The sequence below is a fragment of the Vanacampus margaritifer genome, chromosome 15 (genome assembly GCF_051991255.1).
Source record: "Vanacampus margaritifer isolate UIUO_Vmar chromosome 15, RoL_Vmar_1.0, whole genome shotgun sequence".
Lineage (NCBI taxonomy): Eukaryota > Metazoa > Chordata > Actinopteri > Syngnathiformes > Syngnathidae > Vanacampus > Vanacampus margaritifer.
Genome location: NC_135446.1, coordinates 7,975,711 through 8,002,720, shown reverse-complemented (window position 1 = coordinate 8,002,720; position 27,010 = coordinate 7,975,711). Strand labels below are relative to the sequence as shown.

Below are 27,010 nucleotides of genomic sequence, written 5' to 3'. Positions count from 1 at the left end.
CTGTCTGCATTTGTTTTTGTTTTGTTTTTTTAAATAGTGAGAAAATTTCCCTGCAGGCTAGACGAGTAAACAAGAAAAGTTTTCCCTGTAATATGTTCAGCTTGTTTCTAACTGTGGTAATTCTGTTCCTTACTCTTCCTAATCCCTAATCACTTTTGCTGGCTGTAAAGTGGCTGCACAGTAGCCCGCCCACTACTTGTCCCTGTGGGTTCGAATGAGGGTGCACTTTGAATTTTGGCTCTGTGCTGGAAGATAGCAATTAGCAAGGCATCCAAAACCAAGCATCAGCAAACAAAACACGCTTTTCCTAATGAGTTGCTCCGAAGCCACAGCAACAAATGTGCCACTAACCTCTCCGCCTTACCATGTTTTGCCGCTGTGCATCCTGTTCCATCTGCTTTGCTTTTCCTACCTACTGGGCTCTTGTTCCACAACCCCCGACAGTGGGACAAGCTTTGGTCCATCTGGTGGTCAGCGGGTCCAACCTGGCGTCCATACGTAACCTTGACATATATAAGACAAGATTTATTGTCTGTTTTTAACATTTATGCAAGGATGATAAATCAACACAATGATGATCTGCTTTTGTAAGTCTGATGATGTGTATGTGGACCTAACTGTGTGGAGATATTGCTTTCAGGTATTTCAAATATTTTGACCCTCTCATAGTGGAGATGAATAAGGTAAAAATGTGTGCAAATATTGGAAACAGCAGTCAGTGCAAAACTGCATTCTAATCTTTATACTGCAAATGCAACATTCTTCACACAGCCGTCATTAGGTTGCAGTGTGCAAGTGCATTATTATGCCTCATGTATATATTATTCAATTATCCATCTTAAAACGGGATTGATTCAAGCATGTAGGCCTATATTATAGAAATAAAAATTCTACACACCCCTGTTTCAATGCCAGATTTTTGTCAAGATAATCATTTCAACGAAATTATTTTTTTTAAAGAAGGTAAGTAAAAACAAGTAATGTGCTTGCACAAGTGTACACACCCTCTTTGGAGTCAGCACACATCTGCCACAATTTAAAGTGTCTCCATATGACCTCAAATACATTTCAGATGTTCTTGTAGGCTTTTCCTGAAATTTAAAACAAAAATAAGTTTTTTTTGCTCAAACTGTTACGGTTTCATGCTCAGTCTCCTGATCTTCACCCCCACAACAACTGTCTGCTATATTTCTAACTGCTTATTACACGTTTAGTGTTCAGTGTGACTATCCATCTACTAAATTTTCTTAATAAAATAAATTCTTACTCATTTTTGGAATTTATGTTAATTTTTGCATTTAATTATTGCCTTTGATTCTTTCATTAATGCACTTTTTATTTGTCACACCAACCCAAATGGCTTGTTTTTGTTTTAAATACATAATTGACAATTCTGACCTTTTAATCATGAAGTAGTTGGTTCTTTCAGATTCAGCAGTAATAATATTAAAAGCCCTCTTTGTATGCCAACTATTGTATTCGGGACATCAACCAGTGCGCATGCGCAGCCGTCTCCCTTCAAAACCACATGCGCCTGGCTCTCGCTCCCCTCCGGTACAAGCACGTTGACCAGAGATGCGAACGTTGTCGCTCTCGATCGCCTCCTGACAACTCTTGCGAGCCGCTTGTGAGCGTCTGTGGCCGGCGGGGGAACGTCATGGCCCGCCCTGACACACTTTGGTTGCGCCGGGAGAAGAAGCCCCGCACGGCGCGGGGAGCCGCGCTGCCGAGCGGCTGAACAACGACAGACTTCCCTGTCAGCCACTTCTCGTCGTCCCCTTCGAAGCCATCCGCCGGCCCCGCTTCGGCTCGGAGAGATGATCACGGAGCTGCTGTGCACCGCCGTGGCCGTGGGGGTGTACGTGAACACGCTGCACGCCGACTTTTGCTACGATGACAGGTATGGGGGTCGCCCGGAGATAATGCCGCCCTCCTCCTCCTACTCCCATTTTGCCTCCCGGCTGCTATCACCCTGGCTACCCTGGTTAGGTTACCATGGCTACGGCACTTGTTTTGCATGCGCTGTTGTTATTAATCAGTGCTGGTTTAAATTGGACTTTCAACCTGCACAATTATATTACATGGTATCAGGTATTGATACTGTAGTGGGATTTTGGTGTCAAAATATGTACTCAATTTGAGTCTAATCGCTGTCTTGCATTTCTGAGGTATCAGGTTCGAAACCCTGTCTTTTTGAAGTTTGAATGTGCTTGCTGGTTCCTCCCATATCCCAAGAAGATGCATGTTATGTTCATGGTTTAAAATGGTTTCTTATTATCTGCTATCATCTAAAATCAGTTGGCTTTTTTTGGAAACACAATCCCTGCTACTGCCTGAGTGCTGACGAGAACCCCATGTTGTGCCGACACTGGTTCTACACTTACACTTGCAATAAATCATCAAGTGATGACATGTAAGCAATGTGTTATATTATTTATGTGAGTGCAAACACTGAACAGGTGCTTTCTGCCTGGCAAATGGCAATAGTCACTCTGCAGGCACTCTTTAAAGGTCACAAATCATATTACTCTTACTGACCAGAACACCTACTATTAAGCCTTGCTTAAGGAAAATGGTAACTGCCCTATACACTTTTTGACCTTACCTAAATTGAAATAGTCCAACATCTTCACTGCTGACAGTTTTGGAAAATGGATGGATGGATGGATATGTTAATGTCCATTGTGTAGTGCTGTGCATGCTTCTTAACCTTGTTGGAGGTACTGAACCCCATCACTTTCCTATGCACATTCACCAAACCCTGCTTTATTGAAAAATAAAATGTGATTTTTTTAAAATTAGAATTATTTTTTCAAAATTCAAGACATAGGAATAGGGCTTACTGGTGAACAAAAGGAACGCGGAGAGTGGCCTATTCATCAAAAATGTCTTCATCTTGAATTCAGAAAACGTTGTGTTCTTGTATTCCTCATCACAATGCTAGTGTTCCTTGAGTTTTGCTAGCTAGCAAGTTATGCTAGTGCAATTGTTCAACTTGGCATTGCAAATCATGCAGTCACTCAACTGATCTCTACATTTATAGAGCGCTTTAAAACAACCACCACTGTATTTTTTTTATTTTAAAGATGGAACCCAGGGGCAGTAGGTACAATGAAAACAGCAAAGGCCCCAGAATTGAACCCTGTGGAACACCAACGTTCCGTTATACAGTATATGTGAATTCATATTGCACATATTCGTCCAACCACTTTCTTTGTCTTGACCTCACAGATCCCCTGTTGTTTGATCAAACCCAGGTAAAGAACCACTGGTGTAGTGGTTCACATAGCTCACTTTGAAGATCAATTGCCCTATGATTGACTGGTGGCCAGTCCGCCAAATATCAGCTGGAATGGACTCCAGTCCAGCTCAAACTAATCTTGTGGGGAATAAATATTAGAAAATGGATGGATGGATGTTTCACGTCCATTGAAGTAAGTATGATGATTCACATAGCTGTGGATCAATTGAATTTATCAGCCATTGTATGATTAATTAATTGTCAACCAGTCCAGGGTGTACTGTACAACTTTTGACAAAATTCAACTGGGATAGGCTCTATAGCTCCTCTGTGACCCTCACCATAATGGGGGAAAAAAAGGGTTGATGTTTTGACACCCAGTGGAGTGGTTCACATAGCCGATCGATTCCCACTCAATACACGTTTACAATCATGCTATGATTGACTGGCAACCAAAATCCAGCCCAGAACATCCTTCATTTTCCCTTCTCGTGTCCCACCGCAGTTGTTCGCCCAGCGTATACCAGACTTTACGGTGATGCTGCCCAACGGTCATCCATCCATCATGCTTGTGCGTACATGTGGACGTAACATGGTGGTGCTTGTCAGATAGCCTTTGGGTGACGGATTACCAACTGTGCTGCCCCGCGCGTCTGGGCCCACACTCCATCCTTGCCGCCAAAGTTCAGCATCCACCTACGCTGCCCATCAATCAAAGTCTCTCTGGTAATTTACACGGGGGACAAACACGGGGCTTTGCTTCACGGCTGTGAGATGAAAGTGGATGAATCGCAATGAGAGGCGTGACCCTCCCTGGCTCTTCATCAAACGGTGTCCTCGCTCAGGGTCATGAGTCGCGTGCTGGAGAAGGCTCCCCTGGGGGGGTTGGAAGAGTTACGAGCGGTTAGCAGCAGGAGTGGAGAACCACTAATCACTCTGCAACACTTGTCTGAGAAGACTTCTCGACTAATTTCCTTTTTCATCCTCGCTTGTCTTTCCCAACGACCCTGGTTTGTGATCTTCCAAAAGCTTATCTGACCTTTTACCCTCCTGTAATCAAATCCTGGCTACTTCACATCACATGGAGTTGGGAGAATCCCAGACGAGATGGCGAGGAAGGATAAGTCTTCCGTTGGCCACGCGGAATCCAACTTGCGGGGATGTTCTGGTGCCTCTCTGCTTTTGCAATCAGGTCAAGTGTTTTTCCTGGGCACACAGCTAATGCTAATACCAATGAAAGAAGAAAAAAAACCGCTTCTTCTCAAACCATTACAGGTTTTATTACGGGAGCTGGGAGAGCAGTTGAGCCAGACCAGGGAAAACCACAGCCATTGTTCATGGGTTTAATAGAAATGTTAAGTAAAGTGATTCGTATTTTTTGGGAAGCGAGTGGGGGAGCGCATTGACCCACCTGCAGATCATCTGGTTGGAATTTATTTGAGGGGAGGCTTTCATTTGTGTTATGGAATGCCATAAAAGAAATATAAATGTTAAAGGAGCCGATAAAATACGACTAGTTCTCAGTTGTTGTTGTTTTCCCCGATGGGGAATTTTTTTTTTTTGGGGGGGGGCGCTTAAAAAAAATGAAGTGGATTACTATTCATTTAAATCTATATACCAGCCTTACAACGGATTGCTTGTGGAAGACATACTGACTGTATTTACTTTCTGTATGGAGAGAGACACATTTTTAAATTGATTGGTGGAGTTTATTTATTTATTTGCAGGCCTTTATTTTTATTGTAGAATATTATGTTTTTTTTTTTTTAAAGAACAAGTAAGTTGTAGAGCTCCTTAGAACAGAAACACACGAATAGATTACTACAACTACTCACAAAGATAGTTGTCTATATGAACTTGAAGGATGACTGATTGTGTTAAGCCATTCTTTCGGCTACATCTATGTTTATCCTTACAATTGACTGCTTGTGGAAAACAACTTTCTAAAGGAGAGTGTCTCAGTTTCAAGAAGACAAACAATGCTACTCAAAAATGTGCTTGTCAATACGAGGCAGGTGTTTTTTTTTTTTCTTGTATTGATTAATTGTGGCACATTCATTCATCTTCATCAGTTTTTATAGCAGCCTTGCGACTGATTGCTAGTGGAAAATAATAAAATCCTTATCATGATTTGTGTCTAGTTAACAAACGATGCAGACATTTTTTACAAATGGCCTCAAGTAATGAATAATTGGCACATTAGTCAACTTAAGTTGGAGGGAGTGGCATGGCGGAGCGTCCTAAGTGGCTTTTAGCATTGGAAATATTGTATCCTGAAGCCTGAGTGACCCTAACCCTGTTTTTAATCTTCACCAATAAGTGCATCAGTATGATAATGTCCCTCAAAAATGCCCTTGATCCCGGTTCAAAACCATACCGGCTTGAGAGCAAACGCTAATGAATTGCCTCGACGCTACGCCACACATGACTCACCCGCGGAACGCCTTCAAATGAGGAAAGTATTCATGAGAAGAGCATTAAACGACCACATGTAAATGACATTGTTATATGAAAAACAGGCTGCCTCTTTCTTTTTTAGTTTCTTCTGGCATGAAGATGAGTAAAGCAATGTTCCTATTTAAACAACAGGCACACTTCTTTCAAGGGAAATATTTTCGCATAGTCATTAATCAGTCCAGGTTCAACATCCCAATCTGAAAATGGTAGCTGGATATTATGTCATAAACACTCACGCTGCTTAACGACAGAAAAACAGTAATAACGACATGAATTGCCCAATGGCGCCACTGGCTCGCAGTGATGAATGTAATTGTCGCAGTCTGCTGAAAAAAGGACCCAAAAGAATCCTAGTTGCGTTGCGGCTGTTGAAGTTACACTATGTGCTCCGAGTCTATAAATATTGGTGCAAGATGTAGGCCAAAGAGGCATGTGAGCAAATGGTTGGGTGTGTGTGTGCGGCAATATTATGCAGCTTGGGGGGTGACAACGTGTTGGCCTGCCAGGAAAAATGTTCCTTGGAAATGAATAACATTGTCTCAAGACATGCAGTCTTTAAGAAGTGTTGGTGAAAAGTCGCCAAATGATTGTGTTTTAAGCAGAAACAGGCAACGTGCTTCACAAGTGTGGAGACGGTGAACCCACACCCCCTTACTATTGGCAATGTGTCACCATTATGTCATATTGCCGCTTAAACATGTGTTTTTATTCATCGGCAGACTGCAATGCTATTGATGTCTTGTTTTAGCAGCCTGCCCGTTTGGATTCAAGGGCGAATTCGTCAAAAACAGCAACCTCGCAAATCGAGCTCCTGATCCTGTTTGTGGCATTGCATTTCCACTATGTCAAGGTGCACTTCTAAAAATGACCAACCAGCGTAATCCAAAACCCAACACAATCAGATCGGGTGTGCATGTGCAGGCCTCACCATTAGCTAGCCTCCTCCATCTTTTTGTAATCAATAGTGACTATATTTGCGTGCAGTCAATATTCGGTTTAAGGTCAAAATTCAGGTTTCTGAAACATTCGGGGTAATTGATTACATGCATGCGTAGAAAGAGTTACTCCCGTATACATGATCAGTTGTGATCGGTTGGAATGCCCCGTTTGAAAGTGCGATGCACGGACAGCGTCATTACAAATACAAATACATGTCATTTCCGCTTTAACTTTCTACGGTCAATAAAAAATGTAGCTTTTTTTTTTAAAGCTACGCACACATACCCAGCGCCACAATCCCATTAAAAAACGGACCCAAAAAACCTTTATAAATCACCCCCCACCACCACCCAAGACTGTAAAGGTGCAGGCATGTTTCATAAGCGTGGAGACTCTTGGCTGCCAACTCGGTTTCATGGACGGGTCGACTCCCCAGTCAGTGCGTGTGTGGAAATAATTTGGTGTTTCACACCTCATAAAAACCACAGAGGGATGGACCGAGAGACAACGCGAGTGACTGCGGGTTGAAGGGGGATCAGGTGACAGCCCCCTATGGTGCTTTTATTGTGTGTGGCATTGAGATGCAGGAGGTATTTGTTTGCCTCCAGCATCACTGTAGCGCAATATCATTAAATGCTGTGTTATTACCCGTGGAGAGTAACGGCTTTGGCCAAGGAATTTGAAGTGGGTGAAATTTCTGCATGGATGGTCTCGCAATGGGATGCGGCTCTGCAGGCACACAAGTGGATATCAGGTGCGCCGCTTATTAAGTAAACATTGCAGTGGTGGCGGCCCATTTGTGAAGGCAGCCAAGATAAATGGAACAAATCTACATTGGATGAAAGCAGCCAGTCTGACCCCCCCCCCCCCCCCCAAAAAAATTACAAATCCATGGATGGCGGTGATAGGAGAGGCAGTAGGCAAGGTTTACTTGTGCATCCATGATGGACTGTGACAAGAAAGTAATTTGTTTTTAATGGATTTTTGCTGCATCCAGAATTCTAGACACTATTTTTATCTTTAGCCTTTTATATATTACTTTTGATCCATCGCACCATGCTGAAGGTCACTGAATTATGCATGTTGATGGGGGGAAAAAAAGGTTTGTCATCCTTTGCACATAGATGGAAAAACCCATACAGATGGGAGCCTTTGTCAATATTTCAGCAGCCAAAATGTGAGCTACTGGAGTGTTATCCCACTTCCCTTTTTAAGTCCACCTAAATAATTACAAATGTGGCTGACAACAAGTTTAAAGGCCCACCTCTTACAAAAGTGCTAAAAAGTCTGTTGAACAGAAGACATGATGCAAAAGATGCCCATTTGCCACGTTTTGTCTTTGCAAGTGGTTTGTCCCATGCATTTTATCCTGATAGTCTTGCACGTGTCGGCGAAACAAAAGAAAACGACTGCTACACTCACTTCATCCATGACATCATGTCTGCATGTCCCTCTTGGGAGATTCCTTTCGGCACTCGCGCAGCATATATAGCTCTCATGATGTCTGTGGCGACCACACAGCAGCGACAGAAGGTGGCGTAGGAATATAATGTACTTTTATGACACCATATGTGGTTGCGTCATAGAGTATGGGGTGTATATTTAGGGACTGTGTTGAGACTTGGACAAACTTGGATTAGAAAACCCGCAGAGACATCTATTTGTGTTTTAATACAATCCATTATGCTAATCTCATAATTTATAGGTTGGAATAGCTGGCGTTTTATTGCTAGGATTTGTTGTGCTTTGCTTAAAGGTCAAATAGGTGGGATTCACACTTTTAGGAGGACCCATGTGGAAGCAGTGGTCAGGCAAATGGCTTCCTTGTACTCACAATGTTGATGACAGTTCCCAGTTTGAAAAGATCTTAGATAATTAGCATGAACCCTAACCCCTGCGGTACCCTTCTTTAGCTCCCGTTTCTCGCTTGCTAATGCTGGAATGTGAGAAAGAAAGGATGGCCTATAGTGAATTGGATACAGTGCTGCACGGCCTGTTCGTTTGGCTTGGACAAACGCTGCATGGGTAAAGCAGCAAAAGAAGCTCCAAAAACCCACCCAGCAGGGTTTTCGGGGGGGGGGGGGGGGGGGACTCACTTGAAGCTTTGCTACCCTTGAAAATGCTGCATTTTTAATTTGAGAGCGGATTACGAGCGAATTCTGGTGGTGCTCTGAGGCTCTTTTTGAGTAAGAACAGAATGCGCCTCTGTTTCTCCATCTGCTCCTTTGGCAAAACCAAATCCAGCAAATCATCCAGCAGCCCTGCAGTTTGTCATCAGCAATTACAAGTTCCACGGACAAAGGAGGCAACAGGGCTTGAAGGGGTCTGGATGAACGTTTGAATAGTCACATAAATGGATCTTCAGAATCGCTTATCTCTCTTGTAAAGGTTCTTCAAATTTAGCATTAGATCGGACACAATCTCTCAGTGTTGTCTGTTTCCCGAATGATCCCTGGAACTGGCCTAAAGTGACCCCTAAAATGGCTCCGTCAAACAAAAATGGCAGACTTTCTGTGTGAATTTCTGGGTGGCTCTACTCTTAGTCGTAATTGCTACCAAATTTCACATTGCCAAGTGAAAAAAAAAATCTCATAAATGTGTTTGGAACGAGACGTACCATTTACATGCATCTGTAAAAAAAGAAAAAAATATATTCCTGACACGCAGTGTCCTCGGTATTTAATTCTCTCATGTTTAATTCAGCACATTGCCATTAGATGTTCAGTACTACTTAGTTATTTTCTTCACTTCGCATTAGTGGAGCTAATGACATTAACGCAGGAGTGTTGCTCCATATTCAATCTACATGGTAAGACTAATTAAATGACCATTAAAAACAAAACAAACACTGCAGTACCTGGAGTCATAATTCATATCCCCAGCATGTACACAGCTGCAGTTCGTGTGTTGCTTGGCCGAGTTGCAGAGCAACGCTCGGACCAAATTTTAATCAAGCAACACATTTATCACCATGGAAGCAGGCGGGTGCGTCAGGGAGAGACCACCCTAATTAGTCGGTCAAAGTCAGACGCTGTAATTAACCGTACAGACTCTGGACAGACTGATTGGCTGATCATTCGCTTTTCCTGCAAACATGCCGAAGGGACTTTCCTGCCGCCATTCCACTGCTGGAATTGAAAGACCTGAAGTTGGTCCGTGTGGGTGCTTTTAGAATACCATGAAATCACATTTAAATCAGTTTTAAATCAGCCACACTGAAGGCATATGGCGTATTTATGGCGGAATTATTGGGTGATACTTTCTTAAACAGCTGAGGCAGGGACCTTAATGTACACAAGGGAAAGTTCCTGGTGGCTTTTGGAATGAATCAAAAGTTTAACTTGCTCCTCAAAGACAATGATTCAAAGACTTTTCAAATCAATTGTCAGGCTTTTGGGGCATGTGGGTGGTGTTAATTCCCAAGTCAGTACCTGCATCTGCGTACTTTCTGCCCCTGAGGGCGAGCCAAGCGTTGGTTTTATTAGCCATTGATTTCCCGTAGACCTTCCCCGCTTGAGCCTAAAGATTCATCACAGACATTTATTGACATCATCACTCAGGGAAAGTTGTGGCGGGACCTCCCACTTCTTTTGCTTTTACTTTTTGCTGACGCGGCAGCGGTGGCTTTTTCGGCTTCACCGTACGTTTAGCAATCGATCACCCCTAAGAATGCAATGAGACTTGAATCAATCCACTGAAAGATAAATGAGGGAATGGACCTCAGGATAATTGGGTTCATAATAGATTTAAGCGCACACTCAACAATGGTCAAATCAAATCAGGAAAGGTGTCCCATCGCCACTGGCAAAAATGCTATCTGGACATTTTTTGCCCGTGTCCATATTCCAATGTTGGAAAGTGTGGGAAAAGCAATGCGGGGGCATTGTTCTGCCAGTGGTGCCGCTCATGTCTGATGTTTGAACACACACTTCCTGAGGTTGGACGTACAAACAGTGCAGATACAGTTGATAACGGAGGAGGAAATATTCCATTGAGTTTGCCATTTTTTCAACGGTAGTCACTATGAATGAGTGAGGAGCACACAATTCACATTCTACCTTTAGATTAACTGCATGTTTTAAAACGTGATAACTTTCTAATCCTTTTAGCCAAGCAAAATGGATCAAATTGTCGCTTGTTCTACCAAACCTCTTCGTTTCAATCTCTTTTCACAACTGTGACCTTACGGCTCTTTGGGTTTTCATTGAATTAGCACAAAAATCGAGGAGGAACCTTAATAGAGCAAGTCTAGACTTGGGAGTCTGTAGTACCAAAGGAGTCTACCGTCACGGATGAGATTCTAAAGATAAGATGAGAGACGGGGAGGATGATAGATGAAGGTTACAGGGAGAAAATATATTGAAATAAATTATAAGGAATGGGAGGATATTGGGAGAATAAAACTCAAAAGCCATCCAAAGTAAAAGAGGCAAGAAGAATATTTCCATGAAACAGCATGGCCTTAGTGGCAACCACGGGTTAATTTATGTGCCGCCGGGGAGTCCAGTGATGCACTGTACAAAACAAAAGTGTAATTGTAACTCAGCCAGTGGTGATTACTTAACGTGATGACTGTTTACGCTGCTGCTGCTGCTGGTTATTAGGGCCGGCGCTGTTGCTGCAGACGGATCAGATTCGAGTGCAGCTTTTCTGTGTTTTAATTATGTTGCTATGTTTTTCTGCATTGTTCAACAACAACGATGCAGGTAAGATTAGGGCCCGAAATTTGAAATAAAAAACAACGGCTGACAATGTGTGATTAAATGGCTGACATTTCTTGGTGAGTGAAACAATGATTGGGTGCATCTGTATGCGCATGGAAACACAAATGACTGGTGGTGAGATCATTATTGGGGGGGAGGCGTTGGGTGAGTGCTTCATTTGCATAATAAAAACATGCACGCAAATTGTGAAAGAATTTCAATCTTTTCGGACAAGTTGGCAAAAAAAGTCCAATTTTAAACTAGCCAAACACAAAAAAGGAAACCTGAAAATCCATCCTGTACTTTCAGGATGGTGAATAGCAGCTCCTGTAGCCTGCCTGCTGGCGTGGCCCAAATACGGGGGTGGAATACAAAGGAGAACCCCCCTACATCCCCCACTTCTTCTGTCACTACGGGAGACCACTTCATGTTCTCAATGAAGCCGTCATGCTCACAAACACAAAAACAGACACCTTGCTGATTACTGTAGCTTTCTTAGAGCGCATACGCGTAGCATTCTTTCTTTCCATCCATCAGTAATGGAAAAGGGCGACTCTTTGATGATTGGCTGGCACTGATTTGAATATTTAAATTATTTATTCCCATGACTGAAAAACAAGGAACGTTGTTTTTCGAAATGGGAGCTCAATGAGGAACTGTAAAGATGATGTCGAATGATGTCATGGCCGATAAAGCGTAAACTGCATGATGGCCGCAAGCGAGCCTCCAAAACAAGCACACTTTCTTTGTTGGAAAACAATGTTGGGAAATGGTGGGAGTTTGCTCTATCTACCGTAGCTCACGCGAAGGCAGCTTTACAAGCTCGTCAGGGAAACAGTTAAATTTAGTCGACATTTAAAATAGTCTTTAAGTCTCCTGGCAGCTCTCCCGCTCTCTTTTTAGGCTCTAAGCGTTAAAAAGGTACAACATCCAGACAAAGGAAGTCCTTGGCTGAACCCGCACCACCCTCCCAGCCTCTCTATGCATTGCAGCATGCATGCACAAAGACAGAAAGTGTGCTAATGATCATCAGCATCCCCCCAAGAGGAAGGCAGCATGTAAGCCCATTGTGCATGCAGCACGTCGTCTTTTATTGGCAAGACTGTTTACATTAGTAGTTTATAAACGTTTTTAAATATAAGAATAATTTCTTTACACCACTTTAACCAAGAATAGGCGACTAATGATGAGTATAATTTGGTGAGATCATGAATAAAAAAATAAAACAATTGTCAATTTTATTTTTAGGGCTATACATTTTAGGTAAAAATGTGAATTGGAGGAGGAGGTTGGTATCTAGGAGTGATTTTTTACAACTAGGCCGTGGTGGAGGTCAGGGGAGGTACTGATTGGCACATGAGTGTATATCCAAAAATATAAAATGGAACATCCTGATAGCTATGTTGGTGTTTTTAATCATTTTTATAACAATGTGACTGCCTTGCACTGTGTAAAAACTGAGAAAAACCTGAAAAGCAAAACACTAGCTTTCTTATTGTATGCAAATTCTCTATTGAAGAGACTTTCAAAGCAAGCCTTCTTCCTCTTTTCGCTCATTTAACCACCTCCTATTTCCTTTCCTTTGTGTGCATGTGCTACTTTCTCAGGAATAGCATCCATTCAGCAAGACTTGTCTCTGGTACATCCTTTTCAATTGTTATAATTGTGAGCTCAATCTGATTGAACAAAAAATTTTTTTTTGAACAGTACTGTTTGCTGATGCTTTTTCACATCCCCGCTGCCCGTGTACCCGCTAATGAGGAGAATCAACAGCTGGCCTCGGGGGCTGTGAAACTTGCAAGCACCTGTACATATGTCAGAAAAACAGTGCACGAAAACAGTGTACAAAATGGCCCCTAGGTCAGTGTTTGATGGGAGTATTCACCATGTTTGTTCCCAAGCGTGTAAAATGTAATAAATAGATTAAAGGAGCTCATTAGCAATATGGAAAAGCGATTACCCCATATAAGCATGGACTCAACTACTACTTAATCTTAGGGTGCACTCACACAAGGGCCATTTCTTCCATACCGTACTGAAGCCTGATTGACCCCCCCTCCCCTGTCCACCTCTGGCCCGCACTCACATTACTCTAACCAAACCGTGCCCGAGCTCAGTTGCCTCCGAAATACAGCATACGTCATCACATTGATTCACGCAAGAAGAAGATGTCATCATGGGGCACTTCATCATCAAACCAAGCCCTTTGCTGCTGCCATCTCTTTGCTAGGGACGCTCTGGTTGTTGTAGTGTCAAGAGTTCAGGTCGCATGTACGTACGTTCGTACATGACGTCATGGTTACGTTTCGCGCGGCGACTATTTGCCGCGGCTAACCTTACTGTTCTCTGGCCCACCTCTCCCAGTCGTGCTAAACTGGGGATCCGAACCGTACTCAGGCGCGGATCGATTGCGCTACCGGACTTTAACAGCAAGCGTGCTTGAGCACAATAGCACTAGTGTGAGTGCGCCCTTAGTCTCATTTATTTGAAGCCATCCAATTTACTCTAATCCAATATGTGGTATCCGACAAACACAGGGCTCATGCTAAGGTAGTTAAATGAGTATATTATCCATCCATCATACCATACTAGAAATAATCTAATGTATCCCAGTGAGAACAGTATCCGTTTAAGAGCAATATTTCCCTCTCTTACTCCAGTCGAGCCATCAAGACCAACCAGGATCTTCTCCCGGCGACCCCGTGGACCAACATCCTGTATGACGACTTCTGGGGCACCCTGCTCACCCACAGCGGCAGCCACAAGTCCTTCCGTCCGCTCTGCACCTTCACCTTCCGCCTCAACTACGCCCTGCATGGCCTGCGGCCCTTTGGCTATCACCTGCTCAACGTAGCTCTGCACGGGCTGGTGACGGCCGCCTTCACCGCCTTCAGTCGGCAGTTGTTAGGTGGAGGTGTGTGGACTCTGCTGGCCGGCCTCCTCTTCGCCTCTCACCCGGTGCACACGGAGGCAGTGGCCGGCGTGGTTGGGAGGGCGGACGTCGGCGCAGCTCTGTTTTTCTTGCTCGCTCTTCTCTGCTACGCGAGACACTGCAGGCTTCGAGCGACACGATGCTGCGGTGGCTCTGTGGTGCGCTGCTGGACGTGGATGATGGGCAGCTTGTGGTGCGCAGCGGCTAGCATGCTTTGGAAGGAGCAGGGAGTGACAGTGCTAGCAGTGTCAGCCGTCTACGACCTCTTCGTCTTCCATCGACTCACGTTCCGCCAGGCACTCCTGCTCCCGCTCGGAAAGGTAAAACTGGGGAATCCGGTGTTCTGTCCCATTTCCAGTTAATGGTTGTGTTCTTAAATCTTGGCTTGTTGGTGCAGAAATGTCAGGTGTCACACTCCCATTTGCATTTCATTAGGTAGGAGCAATTAGGAAAGCTGTTTGTCCGTGCAAGCATCACTCAAGTGGCGCATGGAATTGAAGCTGTGCTTATTCATCATGCGCTAAGCAGCAAAAGAGGGTCATTTTCCACTTCCATGAAAAACATTGCAGCCAGTTTCCAACTGAGGCATTAAACACAAAGGCCCAAATACAAGTGTGATCAAGATTAAAGATCTTTAACACACGAATGCATTTCTAGGAAAAACATTGATTTTTATGCAAGCATCTTGCAGTATGTGCAGACTAAATATTGCAGTGTTCGGAATAACCTTGATTCTCTGATTACTGGTGTTTGATTAGAGAAGCTGCCAACACAACGGCACTTGTAAAGTGCTATACAGACATAATAAAAACTCCTTGGCTTAGTCGAGCAAGGACAGACAGCTTTCTGGGTCCAAAAAACGACTGTCTCTGCAGCTACTATACATTCATCTATAATCCTTGATCTTTTATTTGCTAGTTGACCACATGTATTGCACCCATTTTCCAAAATCTATTAAAAATTGAGGTGAAACCAAACGAGAAGCTAAGCCACAGGAGGGTTGATTGTTGCATTGCACCAAAGAGGAAAACAGCAGAATACTGTGGGAAATAAAACAAGAAAGCCTTCCACTTTTTCCTCCATTGTTCTGAGCGCTTACAGTGCAGTCTGGAAGACTTCATCACTCTCAGTGATTGTTTGAGGCTGTCGTGACAAATCTTTCAGCGCAGCAACGTCACCGGCTGCCAGGCGGCAGGGAGTGGGGGGGTTCCTGGTGCCAACCACCACCCCTCCTACCGCCACATCTGGCTCATTTATCATGGTGCCGGTACTCTACCGTATGGGCCGAGCCGCAGTTATCTTGGCAGGGAGCTTGTTACTCGCCGGGCTCGGTCGTGAGGGCAATTGTTTCCTCGATAATGAGCCAGACGTCTCAAAAAGAGACTCTTGGGAACACAAAGAGATGAAGGACGCGGGAGAGGGAAACTATGCTCTCATTTCCCTCGCTTTATCTGTTCCCAGTCTTGGGAATGGACCACTTTTGTTTCACTTGAGCTAGAGTTTTTAGTTTTAAGGCTAAAACAGTGGCAGTGTCTCCTTTGTAAAGTCGATTCTAAAGATCTCCGACCGCCGTTTCACTGCAGAGGTGAGAAAATGCTAATCAGCTGACAGATGTGCTCTGGCCGGCAGTTCATTCCTCATTCCATTTACCCTCTAATCAGACTGAGATGAGATTTCAAATGGGGAAAGGTAGGACGGGCAGAGAGTGGAGAGTGGGAGATAGAGACAAAGGAGGGTGTGGTGCTTGCACTACATCTACAGAGAAGGAAGAAAAAAGCTGTATTCCATCACCACCTCATTCAATAGTTTCCTGAGTCTAAATTTGCTTTCTGTGTAATATTTTGGTACATACCTCAAAGGTACAACAGCAGTAACTTTATGCTGTGAGTCAACCACAGAAATGAAGACGTTGCTATTGTAAATGTTTCCATGATGAAAATACTATGATTACGGTACACAACTAGAATCATAATTCCTAAACCTTGTGCTTATTAACTTTGTTTCTTGTATTCATATTTTTGAATAAAATATCCTTAAACTGGCTAAATAACAATCCATGTGAGTTAAATCCGATGCACAACATCAAGGGCCAACAGTCTTGAAATCCTCAGCTAGCACCACCAATCAGCTCCAGTCGTCAACATCTTTGGATTGCTTCATCAGTACTTTGGAGCTACTAAGTATTGTTAATTTTGATGGAACACGGTTCAAATGTCACACATGATCGCTCAGTCAGTTGGAAGAAGTCACCATCACTTTTTAAACTGGATGCGACTTTAATCAAAAAAGTCTGTCGGACTTTTTCCGTCCGCACCCCTGCCGTCTTGAGACGATTCTCTGCAGCAGCTTTTGCGCGTTATGAAGTCAGCCGTGTTCCCCTGCTGCTGCTCTGGGCGCGTTTGATACTCGAAGCACGCTGCTACACCAACACATGGGTTCATAAGATGAAAAAGGCGATGGGGGAAAATTAGGAAGGGTTGACAAGAGAGTAAAAAAAGTAGATGTGGCAGTATGAGAATGCTAGAGATTGACAATGTGAGAGTTTGAACGGTTTACACAATGTTCCCAATGGTTCAGTTCAGTTCAGCTTGTGGAACGGTAGCTTAACAATGGCAAAAAAAAAAAAAGGTTATGGTACCAAACCATTAATGGAAATTCAAGAACGTTTTAGTTTTGAGGCCATTGAACTCCACTGATGAGAACATGAGCGTCATCTTACAGTCTATTAAAAAATTAAATTTTACGGGCCAACATGGGAGATTTGAAGCAACTCTTGGCTCTTAAAATCTTCCAAATAAAACCCAACATGAATCAAGTAAATTCCAAACAGTTGTTTCCTAGTCTGACGTAAAGGATAATTATTATCTGCATCATCTAGTGGTTAACCACCTCCGGGGACGACACACAGCTAAATTGTACGTTTATTTTAGTAGCAGTCGATTTTAATGGCGGCAACAGTCTGTGGTGTTATGGAACGTTACTGCGTCATTGATGCTCCTAATTAATCAGTCAGTGTGTTTTTCAAATGAAAAAAAAAAAACACCTTCGAGGAGATTGCGAACAAAAATGAGTATTAATCCCCTTTCCGATTGGATTTAGGGCATTTTTGTTATTGTACTAATAGCCTGGAGTATCTAATCATTTGGAAGTAGACACACGATGTAAATAACTGGTCCTACTTAACTACTCACAAGAGTCCATTACATTTTGCATTCATTTATTTTTGCTCAGTTTTGCTTTTCTAAATCACCAGGAAGCTCAAAATCCATTAAAGGGAATTATCAATACTAAAGAATATATGTGAGAAAATGGGTAAATCATGTCAGTGTTTTGCAATCTTGGAGAGAATCACACTGCTTAAATAAACATCTTGCACCTGTGGGCTGTTCATTTGATTCACTGGAAGCACTTAAACACTGATTAGCGTGAAGATTAATGGTCACGCTTGAAAGCAGCTGATGCATCTAGGCGGCAATTAAAGAACAATTTGGGGGACACATGAAGAAGTTAAGGCTAAAATAAAGCTCATCTGCTTTAATGCCACCAATGCTGGAGCAACTTTCGCGTACATGGGAAGACCGGCATCTCTCCATTCATGTTCCACCTGTCAAAGTACTCCAAAACTTCCATCAACGGGCTCTTTTAAGACCAACGCAAGCGTTCCAAGGGGCCTGTGGGGGGTTGGCTGCCCCTGTTGACCCTGTCATGTTTTTTCCACTTCTCATCTGGTGGAATCAACAGCCGAGCTGGAGCCAGTAGGTCCTGCAAGGCCGTGCTAACCCTCTTATGATAATCCTAACGTGCTAACGTGGTTTTGTTATGGACAACAAGTTTTCCATCATGGTCCCCTTTTAAGCGAACACACGAGAAGATGTTCAGCCCATTCATGACACCATTGAGGGCGTTAGTTTTCATCATGGAAATTGTTGATAAAACACAGACCACAGCGAATGTTCTGTCCCCCACATTAGAATGCTTTATGGTATATGTTTGTGTGAACTCGTACGGTCCTGAGACGGGTTCAAATCTAGTTCATGCCAAGGACGAGCTGGAAGATAACAAATGGCCTCACATAAGAGGCAGCAAACAGCGTTTCACTGGTCATCACTCACATTACGTCGCATTACTAAGGAAACTCTGCTTGACCTTCACCTCCAAGACATCTAACTTTGTCATATCTAACGGACATTAAAACTGTGGAAAACTTATAAATGGAGACCAATTAAAAGATCAAGGTTTAAAGTGTTGCGTGACAGTCAACCTCATGGCTGCAGAAATAAGGCTCTTATGAGATGTAAACAGCATCTGCATACCAACACAATGGGTTCTAAGCTGATTAGCAGTCACACTGGAGGCAACCCTGATAGCCAACCGGGAAAGCCCACTTAAGTCAAGACTATACCAAGGTACCAATATATTTAATGATAATAAGACATCAATTCTTTAGTATGAACCTGTCAAAACCATGTTTTGTTTTTTAAACTCATATAATCATTCCAAAGAGTAGACTTGAGATAAAAAAAAACAACGTTTTAATTAAAGTTGGATCCCGTCACAGTTTATCACTACAGTCCTATCATTCTCCTTTCTTCAGCACCAAAGCCAAATGTATTAGACCATTGTCTTTCTGATTTAACTCCATACAATTCTTAGGACCATGGTGTTATTTTTGCTTCGTTTCAGAAGAAGAACCAGAAAATTTTGCTGAGTCTCGCTGTTTTGGCTACCTGGGGCATCATTCTGCTGTCAGGCCGCATCTACTGGATGGGCAACAAGCCTCCCAACTTCTCCAACTCAGACAACCCGGCGGCCGACTCGCCGCATCTCCTCACCCGGACGCTGACCTTCCTCCACTTGCCCGCCGCCAATGCCTGGTTGCTGCTTTGCCCCGACAAGCTGAGCTTTGATTGGTCCATGGACGCAGTGCCCTTGGTGAGGTCCTTGGCTGACTGGCGGAATCTTCACACACTTGCCTTTTACATAGGAGTCATTCTTCTGACTTGGTTTGGGTTTCACGGCCCCACCTCCAAAGGAAAGGACACAGCCTGGAAAGTAACAAATGGGAAATCAGTCACCAATGAGAACGGTTACCATGCCGCTGACACGAACCACAACACAGACTTGGGGCCGCCGAAGTTCACCCTGAATGGGTCAGCCGGACTTCACGACGACTCTCCTTGGATGTCCCTACCACCCACAGAAAAACTTGTGATATTCTCATTGGCCTTACTATCACTACCTTTCATCCCAGCCTCCAACCTCTTCTTTTATGTCGGTTTTGTCATTGCGGAGAGGGTACTCTACATTCCCAGCATAGGCTTCTGCTTACTAGTGGCCACTGGCGCGAGAAGTTTGTACGTCAGACTGAGAAGAAGAGGCTGCAAGGCTTTGCTGTTCAGTCTGTGTTTGGGGCTGGTGCTGTTAAACGGATTGAGAACAATTCAAAGAAACAGGGACTGGAGTAACGAGGAGAATCTGTACAAGTCAGGCATTAGTGTGAACCCTGCAAAAGGTAAGATGAGCAAGAGTTACCATCCTCCAATATGTGGATTCTCTCAACTTTGGTTTTTAGGTTTTTGGCTTCCTCTAGACAAGACTTTATCTTGCCTGACACGTGTGTGTCAATGTCTCCTGCAGCCTGGGGCAACTTAGGAAATGTTCTGAAGAGCCAGGGCAAGATGGCGGAGGCGGAGAAAGCATACCGAAATGCTCTGCACAACAGGGGGAACATGGCTGACATGCTGTATAACCTGTGAGTGTTAAAGACATCGCCCACTCTCTCACTCCTGCCACCTTGATGGGAGTTGTGCTAATCGTATTTGTCACATACCGAGGGAGGCAGAAGGCGAGGTGAACACAAAGGACTGAGAGGCAGGAAACAAAAATAGACGGGAGAGAAGAAGGGCAATGAGAACATAATAGCGTCAGTGGCTCTTTGTAGCTTCCTCTGCGACTTGACCTCATTATTTTTTTGGAAATGACACAAAGTAACTTCCAAAGTTACCAAATTATTTCCCTCAAATTCCCAGGATTAAAAAAGTATCCAGTCACTCTCAAAGATGTGTGCATTTGCCACTCTTGATGTCTTCCAGGGGTTTGCTGCTGCAGGAAAACGAGAGATTTTCGGAGGCACTTCATTACTACAAACTGGCGATTGGGAGTCGGCCAACGTTAGCATGTAAGGAAACCTTGTGTAATGTATAGACAATGTCTGTAGTGGTTGTTTGCACATTCTGACAGTCTGCAGAGTCTATGGAGTAATTAGACCCAGACAAAGGGTCACGCTTCACTTCTGCGGCGTCAGACGCGCCACATTTCGGATATCGGGCTATTTCAGCTTAATGTCAAAATCTATAAAGAGCTAATTAAAGAATATCCAGCAGATTAATCAATTTTTGAATCAAAACATTTTACAGCCTCGCCTCATCCTTCTCAATTGTGTGCTGCAGCCGCCTACCTGAACACGGGAATCATCCTGATGAACCAGGGCAGTCTGGAAGAGGCCAAGCGGACCTTTGTGACATGCGCCAACATTCCTGACGAAAATCTGAAGGATCCACACACCCACAAGAGCTCAGTCACCAGTTGCCTGTATAATCTGGGAAAACTGCTACACGAGCAGGGCCAACAGGAGGTACACGAAAATGCTTCACGGTTATCAGTTTCCAGTTCCAAGGCCTATTTCATGTTGATTTAAAACAACATGTTTTTTTTCCCCGCATCCTACAGGAGGCCCTCTCCATTTACAAGCAGGCGGTGCAGAGAATGCCCAGACAGTTTGCACCGCACAGCCTTTTTAACATGATGGGTACGCCAATTTTGTTTTGTATGACACTAAGATTAAACTCTGGGGTCATAAATCTGGTGACACCTACTTTAACAAATGCTCCCATGATGGCATTCAATGCAACAATGTAGTTCGATGCTGACTTTGGCTGGAGATGTGTTGATGAAACTTCTTGTTAGATGATCCACTTGTGAGGGGCTTTAAAGTGAATTCAACAAATGTTAAAAGCGTTGCCAAAGCAAATAGCAGAGCAGCGCAGTTCCTAAATGTGCACTTCTACTGGAGAGGATTGAAGCTAATCCAGGGAATAAATCACATCCAACGCCTTGTTATTCTAACACTAATGACATTAATGGAAGCTTAGAGTTGAGATGGTCCGCTTGAGCTCTCATTGAGGATAAGAAGAGTGTTTAGTCAGGTGGGGTTGGGGGCGTGTGCTGATGTCATGTTGATGTCATGTCACTGAAAGGGCCAACCACATGTGTCTTCATGATTTGTTTCCCAGCATTATGGATGTTATAAGATGCATAGTTTGTCCTTGAGTAACTTGCTAGTTATTTTCTCCCAAGACAAACTCCAGGACCAGGAGAATTTATTTTTCAAATTAAACCTTGACCTCTGTCCCGTTTCCTGTTCCCAGGAGAGGCCTACATGAGGCTGAACAAGCTGGAGGAGGCAGGTCACTGGTACAAGGAGTCCCTCAGGGTCAAGCCAGACCATATACCGGCACACCTCACTTATGGAAAACTGCTGTCCATCATAGTACGTACACACAGAGGCTCCCTGTCTAAGTGAAGCTGCATGGAACAGCACAGGTACGCTGTAAAAGAATATCATGAGACGACACCCAAGGTCAGGTCACAAGTGTGAGGACGTGGACTGGTCCATTCCCAGCGTGTTCATTTTTGTGCGCTTAAACACATATCAAGTAACAGGTCACACACACACACACACCGATGCCCAAATGTTTTCTTGCGCTGCAGCAGCTGCAGAAAAAACATCCTGTCCTTCCGCCAGAGAAAAAAACGTCACTGACACTGATGTGACAACAGATGTGTTCACAGCTGAGTCCAGTTTGACGGTGGGAGTTGCCCTCCATAAACCCTTGAGGGATATTTGACCTCTTTTCTTACGTGACTGAAGACACAGGGCCAAGTACTTAGCTGACTTTTTCTCAGCACAAATGCACACCTACAATATTTAGAGGTGCAATGTCGGTAGACTGAACTCCCTGAGGCCCTGTGCCTCGACAGGAACCCGAGATCAGCCGGACCCTGGACAATGGACCAGTGGACAGACTTATAATGCAATTACAAGGTCTTCCTTATTAGATCATCCCAACAGATACTTTTTTTTTGGTCTCCTAAAGGAGTCAGACGCAGGGAGGAAAGTTCAAACTGAAGTCTTGAGTCTTGAGTTCACTCCGGTGTTCTACATACATGTCAAGAATTTAAATGAATGGAAGCCCCTGAAAACTGGATCATAAACGTACGTTTTTCTACATTTTCTTACAGGGAGAAAAGACAGAAGCAGAAAAGTACTACTTGAGAGCCATTGAGCTGGACCCCATGAAAGGAAACTGCTACATGCACTATGGTAAGACGAAAAAAACTTCAATAGAACTTAAAAGTCCAAAGTGTGGTGCTGTTCTCGTCTGGGCTTTACATTCATGGTCAGTCTTTGAGTCTTTGGCCGATTACACAGGGATCTTTAGATGCTTTCATCTGCCATTCAAGCGTTGCGGCGTCAGTCTCGTATCCAGACCACAACCAGCTGAAGCTCTAATTCTAAACCAGGGTGGACTCCATGTCGCGGCCTGTGTAAGATGATAACACTTGTTATTATGGGGGCTCAACAAATAATGGCAGGATGTAGAAATTAGACCGGGGAGGGGGGAGGACAACTGTATAGTTGTTTGTGGGGGCTGGGGGGTAGGCAGTGATCTGTTGTTCGGGTATCTTAGACGTAGGCGTATGATTGCTTGCTTGGGGAAGTGGTCGATGTGTGTTTGGTGTTGTTGGGGTATGACACCCTTATTTGGTGAAGTTGTTGAAGGGTGTGATCTAGTTTGTAGACGGTTGTGCGATGTTTTTTTTGGAAAAGTTGTCGCCGGGGGGCGTTTGGGGGTAGGAGGCAATCTGTTAAGTGGGGAAACTGTTAATGGCGGAAGTGATTGCATTTCCCGGTGACGTTGAGAACAAGGCGTGCGGTTCTGAGGAATCTGTTGTTTGATTGTTGACTGCGGTTTAATCGGTTCTTGGACAAAGTTGTTGAATGGTGGGTGTGGTGGTGCGAGTGATCATTGCTTCTGCTTGGCTGTCAACGGGTTGCAGTCTGTTGTTCGATCAAGTTGGTTACAAAGGGGTGTCAATTTTTCAAGTTGGGGTTGCGTGGGTGACTGATGTACTCACTTTATGGGGCTTGATTGAGCTTACCGTAGTAGGGACTCATTGGCTCCCAAGTAACTCGAACCCTGTCGTGCTGTTTCCAGGAAGTAGGCCGGCCATTGTGTCCACCATATCTTCCTTCTTTCCTCTGCCTTGGCTTGCTTTGGCACCTGGTAAGGTGGAGCGCTGCTGTCTTTGGACTGTGCCGCTTCCCCTTCCCCTCCGTGTTATCTTGCAGACTCTTGTAATAGGTGATATTTATTTGGCGCGTTATCTCACATCTGGCTGCTGGAGTGTGTCCGGAGTTCACGGGGTGAGTTCTGAACGTGCGCCTGATATCTGTTGGCCATTTTAATAGGAAGATGCTCAGGACAAGCAAATGCTTCCTGTCATTGTTTGGAGAGCAGGCTGAACGTGCCTCAAGGAGCGTCTAATGCGTAACATTTCATCATCTTGAGACTCTGGGACAGGAAGTTGTGACTAGCATGTCAGGTGGCTGGTCAGGAAAAGGCGCAAAAATATATCCGAAACGTCTTTGCTGGTTATTCGCCATCTTCCTGTTCATTTCCTGTGACCCTCATCTTTTTCCTCCATCTCGCATTATTCCCCCACTCGCAATTATTGAATGTTCCCGTTCTCCGTGCAGGTCAGTTCCTGCTGGAGCAGTCGCGACTTGTCGAGGCAGCAGAGATGGCGGAGAGGGCCGCCGAGTTGGAAGGCACCGAGTTTGACGTGGTTTTCAGTGCAGCCCACATGCTCAGGTTAGCTTTGAAAATAAAGGTTGTTTTTAATCTTGTATTGACACTTTGGAATCTTTTCAGGCAGGCCAGTCTAAATGAGGCGGCAGAGAAGCAATATCAACGTGCGGCCGGCCTCCGACCACATGTAAGTACCAGCTTTACAACAGCAGTCCACCCAGAAAATGTGGCAGCGCTATTCTATCCTGCCACTGGCCAGTATGAATGAATCAGTCACTTAAAAAAAAAAAGAAGAAGAAGAAGTGCATGCTTATGTCTGGGAGAGGTCATTTACAGTTTGCAGGAAGCCATTTTTTTTTTTTGACAAGATGGAGAAACCGCTTTCCTAGCGTCATTTGTCTTTCTGGTGCCGGTACTTGACTAGTTTTAAAACCTGAAAGTCTTGAAAGATTAAGAGAATACACTGCCACCTCAGTTTGGAAAGCTAAAATAATGAACTGTATATTTCTGGTCTCTGGGCTTTTGCTTGTCTTAGAATAAATAGTTTATCGGTTTTCTTTGTCTTCTTGTTGAGCGTCAGCCTCTAAAACATCAACTTTAACATATCACTGCTAATGAAAGATTAGGTGCTACTGTCAGATGATGGAAATGGATGTCATTCCATGAGATGAGCCTAATGGGTGAGCACATTACCTCACACGGGGCACACTCCAGCTATATGATACTGCGTATCGTTAGCCTCGTGGCTTAATTGCCTAAGTCCTCCATGCTACCACACAGTCAAACGTGAAAGTCGTTTTTTTTTTAGGATAACACAAAATGGCACTGAGATCAAAGATCACATCATGATGGAGGCAAATGTATGACATAGTGTTGCATGAAACAAAAAGCAGAACGTTTGCATGCTTGGCACTTTGAAAGCTTGATACATAAAAGTTGTCAGCAGAGTGAGAAGGCTGGAGCTGTCTTGCTCTGCGGCTTTGATGGTGGATACATAAAACCGTTCCCACGCATCCAGTCAAGGTCACCACTGGTGCTGTCGCGCATGTAACTCTACACCAGTGGTTTTCAAACCAGGGTCCTCGATTCATAGCTTGGACTGATCCCATTTGACACCATCAAATTACTGACCTGTTAACTCACTTTCTGACTGTCCGCTTCCTCCAGTACCCGGCGGCTCTCATGAACCTGGGCGCCATCCTCCATCTGAATGGAAAGCTGGTCGAGGCCGAGGCCAACTACCTGCGGGCGCTGCGCCTCAAGCCCGACGATGCCATCACGCGCTCTAACCTGCGCAAGTTGTGGAACATCATGGAGAGGCAGGAGCTCGCCACCAGGATGGACCAACTTTCAACCTAAATAAGCGGGCCAGGGTCCGATTGTGAGGTGCTGAAATGAACCGTGGGGTGACAGCGCTGGCTCGTTCATCTCGGAAAAATGCAATTTGTCAAGAGAACTGAATGTGCTGCATGAATAAAGCAGCACTTCTTTTACAAGTAATGGAGGTACAGTGCAGATGACTTGACTACGTCGTCTCGAAAAAACAACAACATGTGGTGCCAAAGCTTGTACGCCTTTCGTGCCCGCGAAAAACACTGGTAAATGCACCGGTAAAAACTCCTTTCACATGTTGTTTCTTGTGTGATCATGTGTTAATTTATTAATACTGTTTTATTGTGAAGGCCAATGAATTCATTGGTTGCTTACATTGTTTGGTGTTGCTATGACGTGACATGAACGCGCCATACGCGCAAAACAACTGGACTGTATGAGTATGAGGGCCACAACAAAAAGAAAGTTGTAATCTTACAAGAATAAAGTTGTATTTAGTTGAGAGAAATGTAGCAATTTTAATGAGAAAAAAAACCCATAGTAATCTTGCAAAAATAGTCAGAATTATTTTACGATTTTAAAAATATATTTTCTAGATCTTGACGACTTTTTAAAACAGATTTTTTTTCCATTGGAAAATTCTGATTTTCATTACAACATTTTTGAAAGAATTATGACTGTAATCTCTTAACATTAGAATGTTTTTCTTCGGAAAAATATGACTTTATCTGGAAAAATATGGCTTTATTCTCAGAATGTTACTAAATTTTTCCTCAACCCGACTTTATTCTTGTAATATCAACTACAATGTCACTAATACAACTTCTTTTTCTCACTGACTTTTTTTTCTTGAAAATATAAAATTGAAAATATCACTTTATTACTGAAATAATCAACTATTCTCAAAAGATTTTTTTTCTTTAACTCATGTTAAAAATACGACTTTATACTCATAACATCACAACTTTTTTTTCTTTATAGTGCTTTTTTCCTAAAAAGTAAATATTATTTTAAAATTTTACAACTTTTTTTTTATCTTTAAACTATTACTTTATTCTCCCTTGATGACCACATTACAGTATTCTCATGTTTTTGGTGTAGCCCTAATCCCCCCCCCCCCCCGCCCCCATACATTTTGTACTTTCTAAAAATTTAAATGGCCCCTTCCAGTACCTTTTTTTTTAAACAACAAAGAACTCAGTTACCAACATGTAGCAGGCTGTTAGCCATGACTGAAAATCCCACAATACAAAAAACATCACCGAATGCATTTGTAGCAGAAACCAAACATTACATTAGATGTCTTTCATGGTTGTGCAGTTTCAATTAGAGAATGTTTTCTGTGTTTTGTAAGGACAACTGAACCTTGTGTCCAGTATAAAAATGTTTGCCAACTAATTACTGTGAATCGTGTTATGATTGTTGCACTTTGAGCTTATAAATATGTCATTTGCATACATGTACTTTCAGTGGTTTCATCGTGTCCTGGAACTTCACCCGGCTTCCAGTAAAATCCATAAATGTTACTTCAGAA

General features: G+C 43.6%; 1 protein-coding gene across 1 annotated transcript; it reads left to right on the top strand.

Annotated features, from left to right (window-relative positions):
• The first annotated feature begins 1,524 nt into the window (after nucleotides 1-1,524).
• Nucleotides 1,525-27,010, top strand: LOC144035624 (protein O-mannosyl-transferase TMTC2-like). Its single transcript, XM_077545448.1, has 12 exons — nucleotides 1,525-1,900; nucleotides 14,001-14,592; nucleotides 18,956-19,784; nucleotides 19,910-20,024; nucleotides 20,365-20,450; nucleotides 20,722-20,906; nucleotides 21,002-21,080; nucleotides 21,700-21,821; nucleotides 22,574-22,655; nucleotides 24,093-24,207; nucleotides 24,268-24,331; nucleotides 25,312-27,010. Exons 1-12 carry the CDS (start codon nucleotides 1,818-1,820, stop codon nucleotides 25,501-25,503), a joined length of 2,544 nt encoding a protein of 847 aa, XP_077401574.1. The 5' UTR covers nucleotides 1,525-1,817; the 3' UTR covers nucleotides 25,504-27,010.

Excerpts from the sequence above, each read along its gene's own strand:
- LOC144035624 (XM_077545448.1), top strand. The coding sequence starts at position 1,818 with ATGATCACGGAGCTGCTGTGCACCGCCGTGGCCGTGGGGGTGTACGTG. Across the intron at positions 22,656-24,092 it reads AAACTGCTACATGCACTATG|GTCAGTTCCTGCTGGAGCAG; the intron begins GTAAGACGAAAA and ends TTCTCCGTGCAG. Across the intron at positions 24,332-25,311 it reads CGGCCGGCCTCCGACCACAT|TACCCGGCGGCTCTCATGAA; the intron begins GTAAGTACCAGC and ends CGCTTCCTCCAG.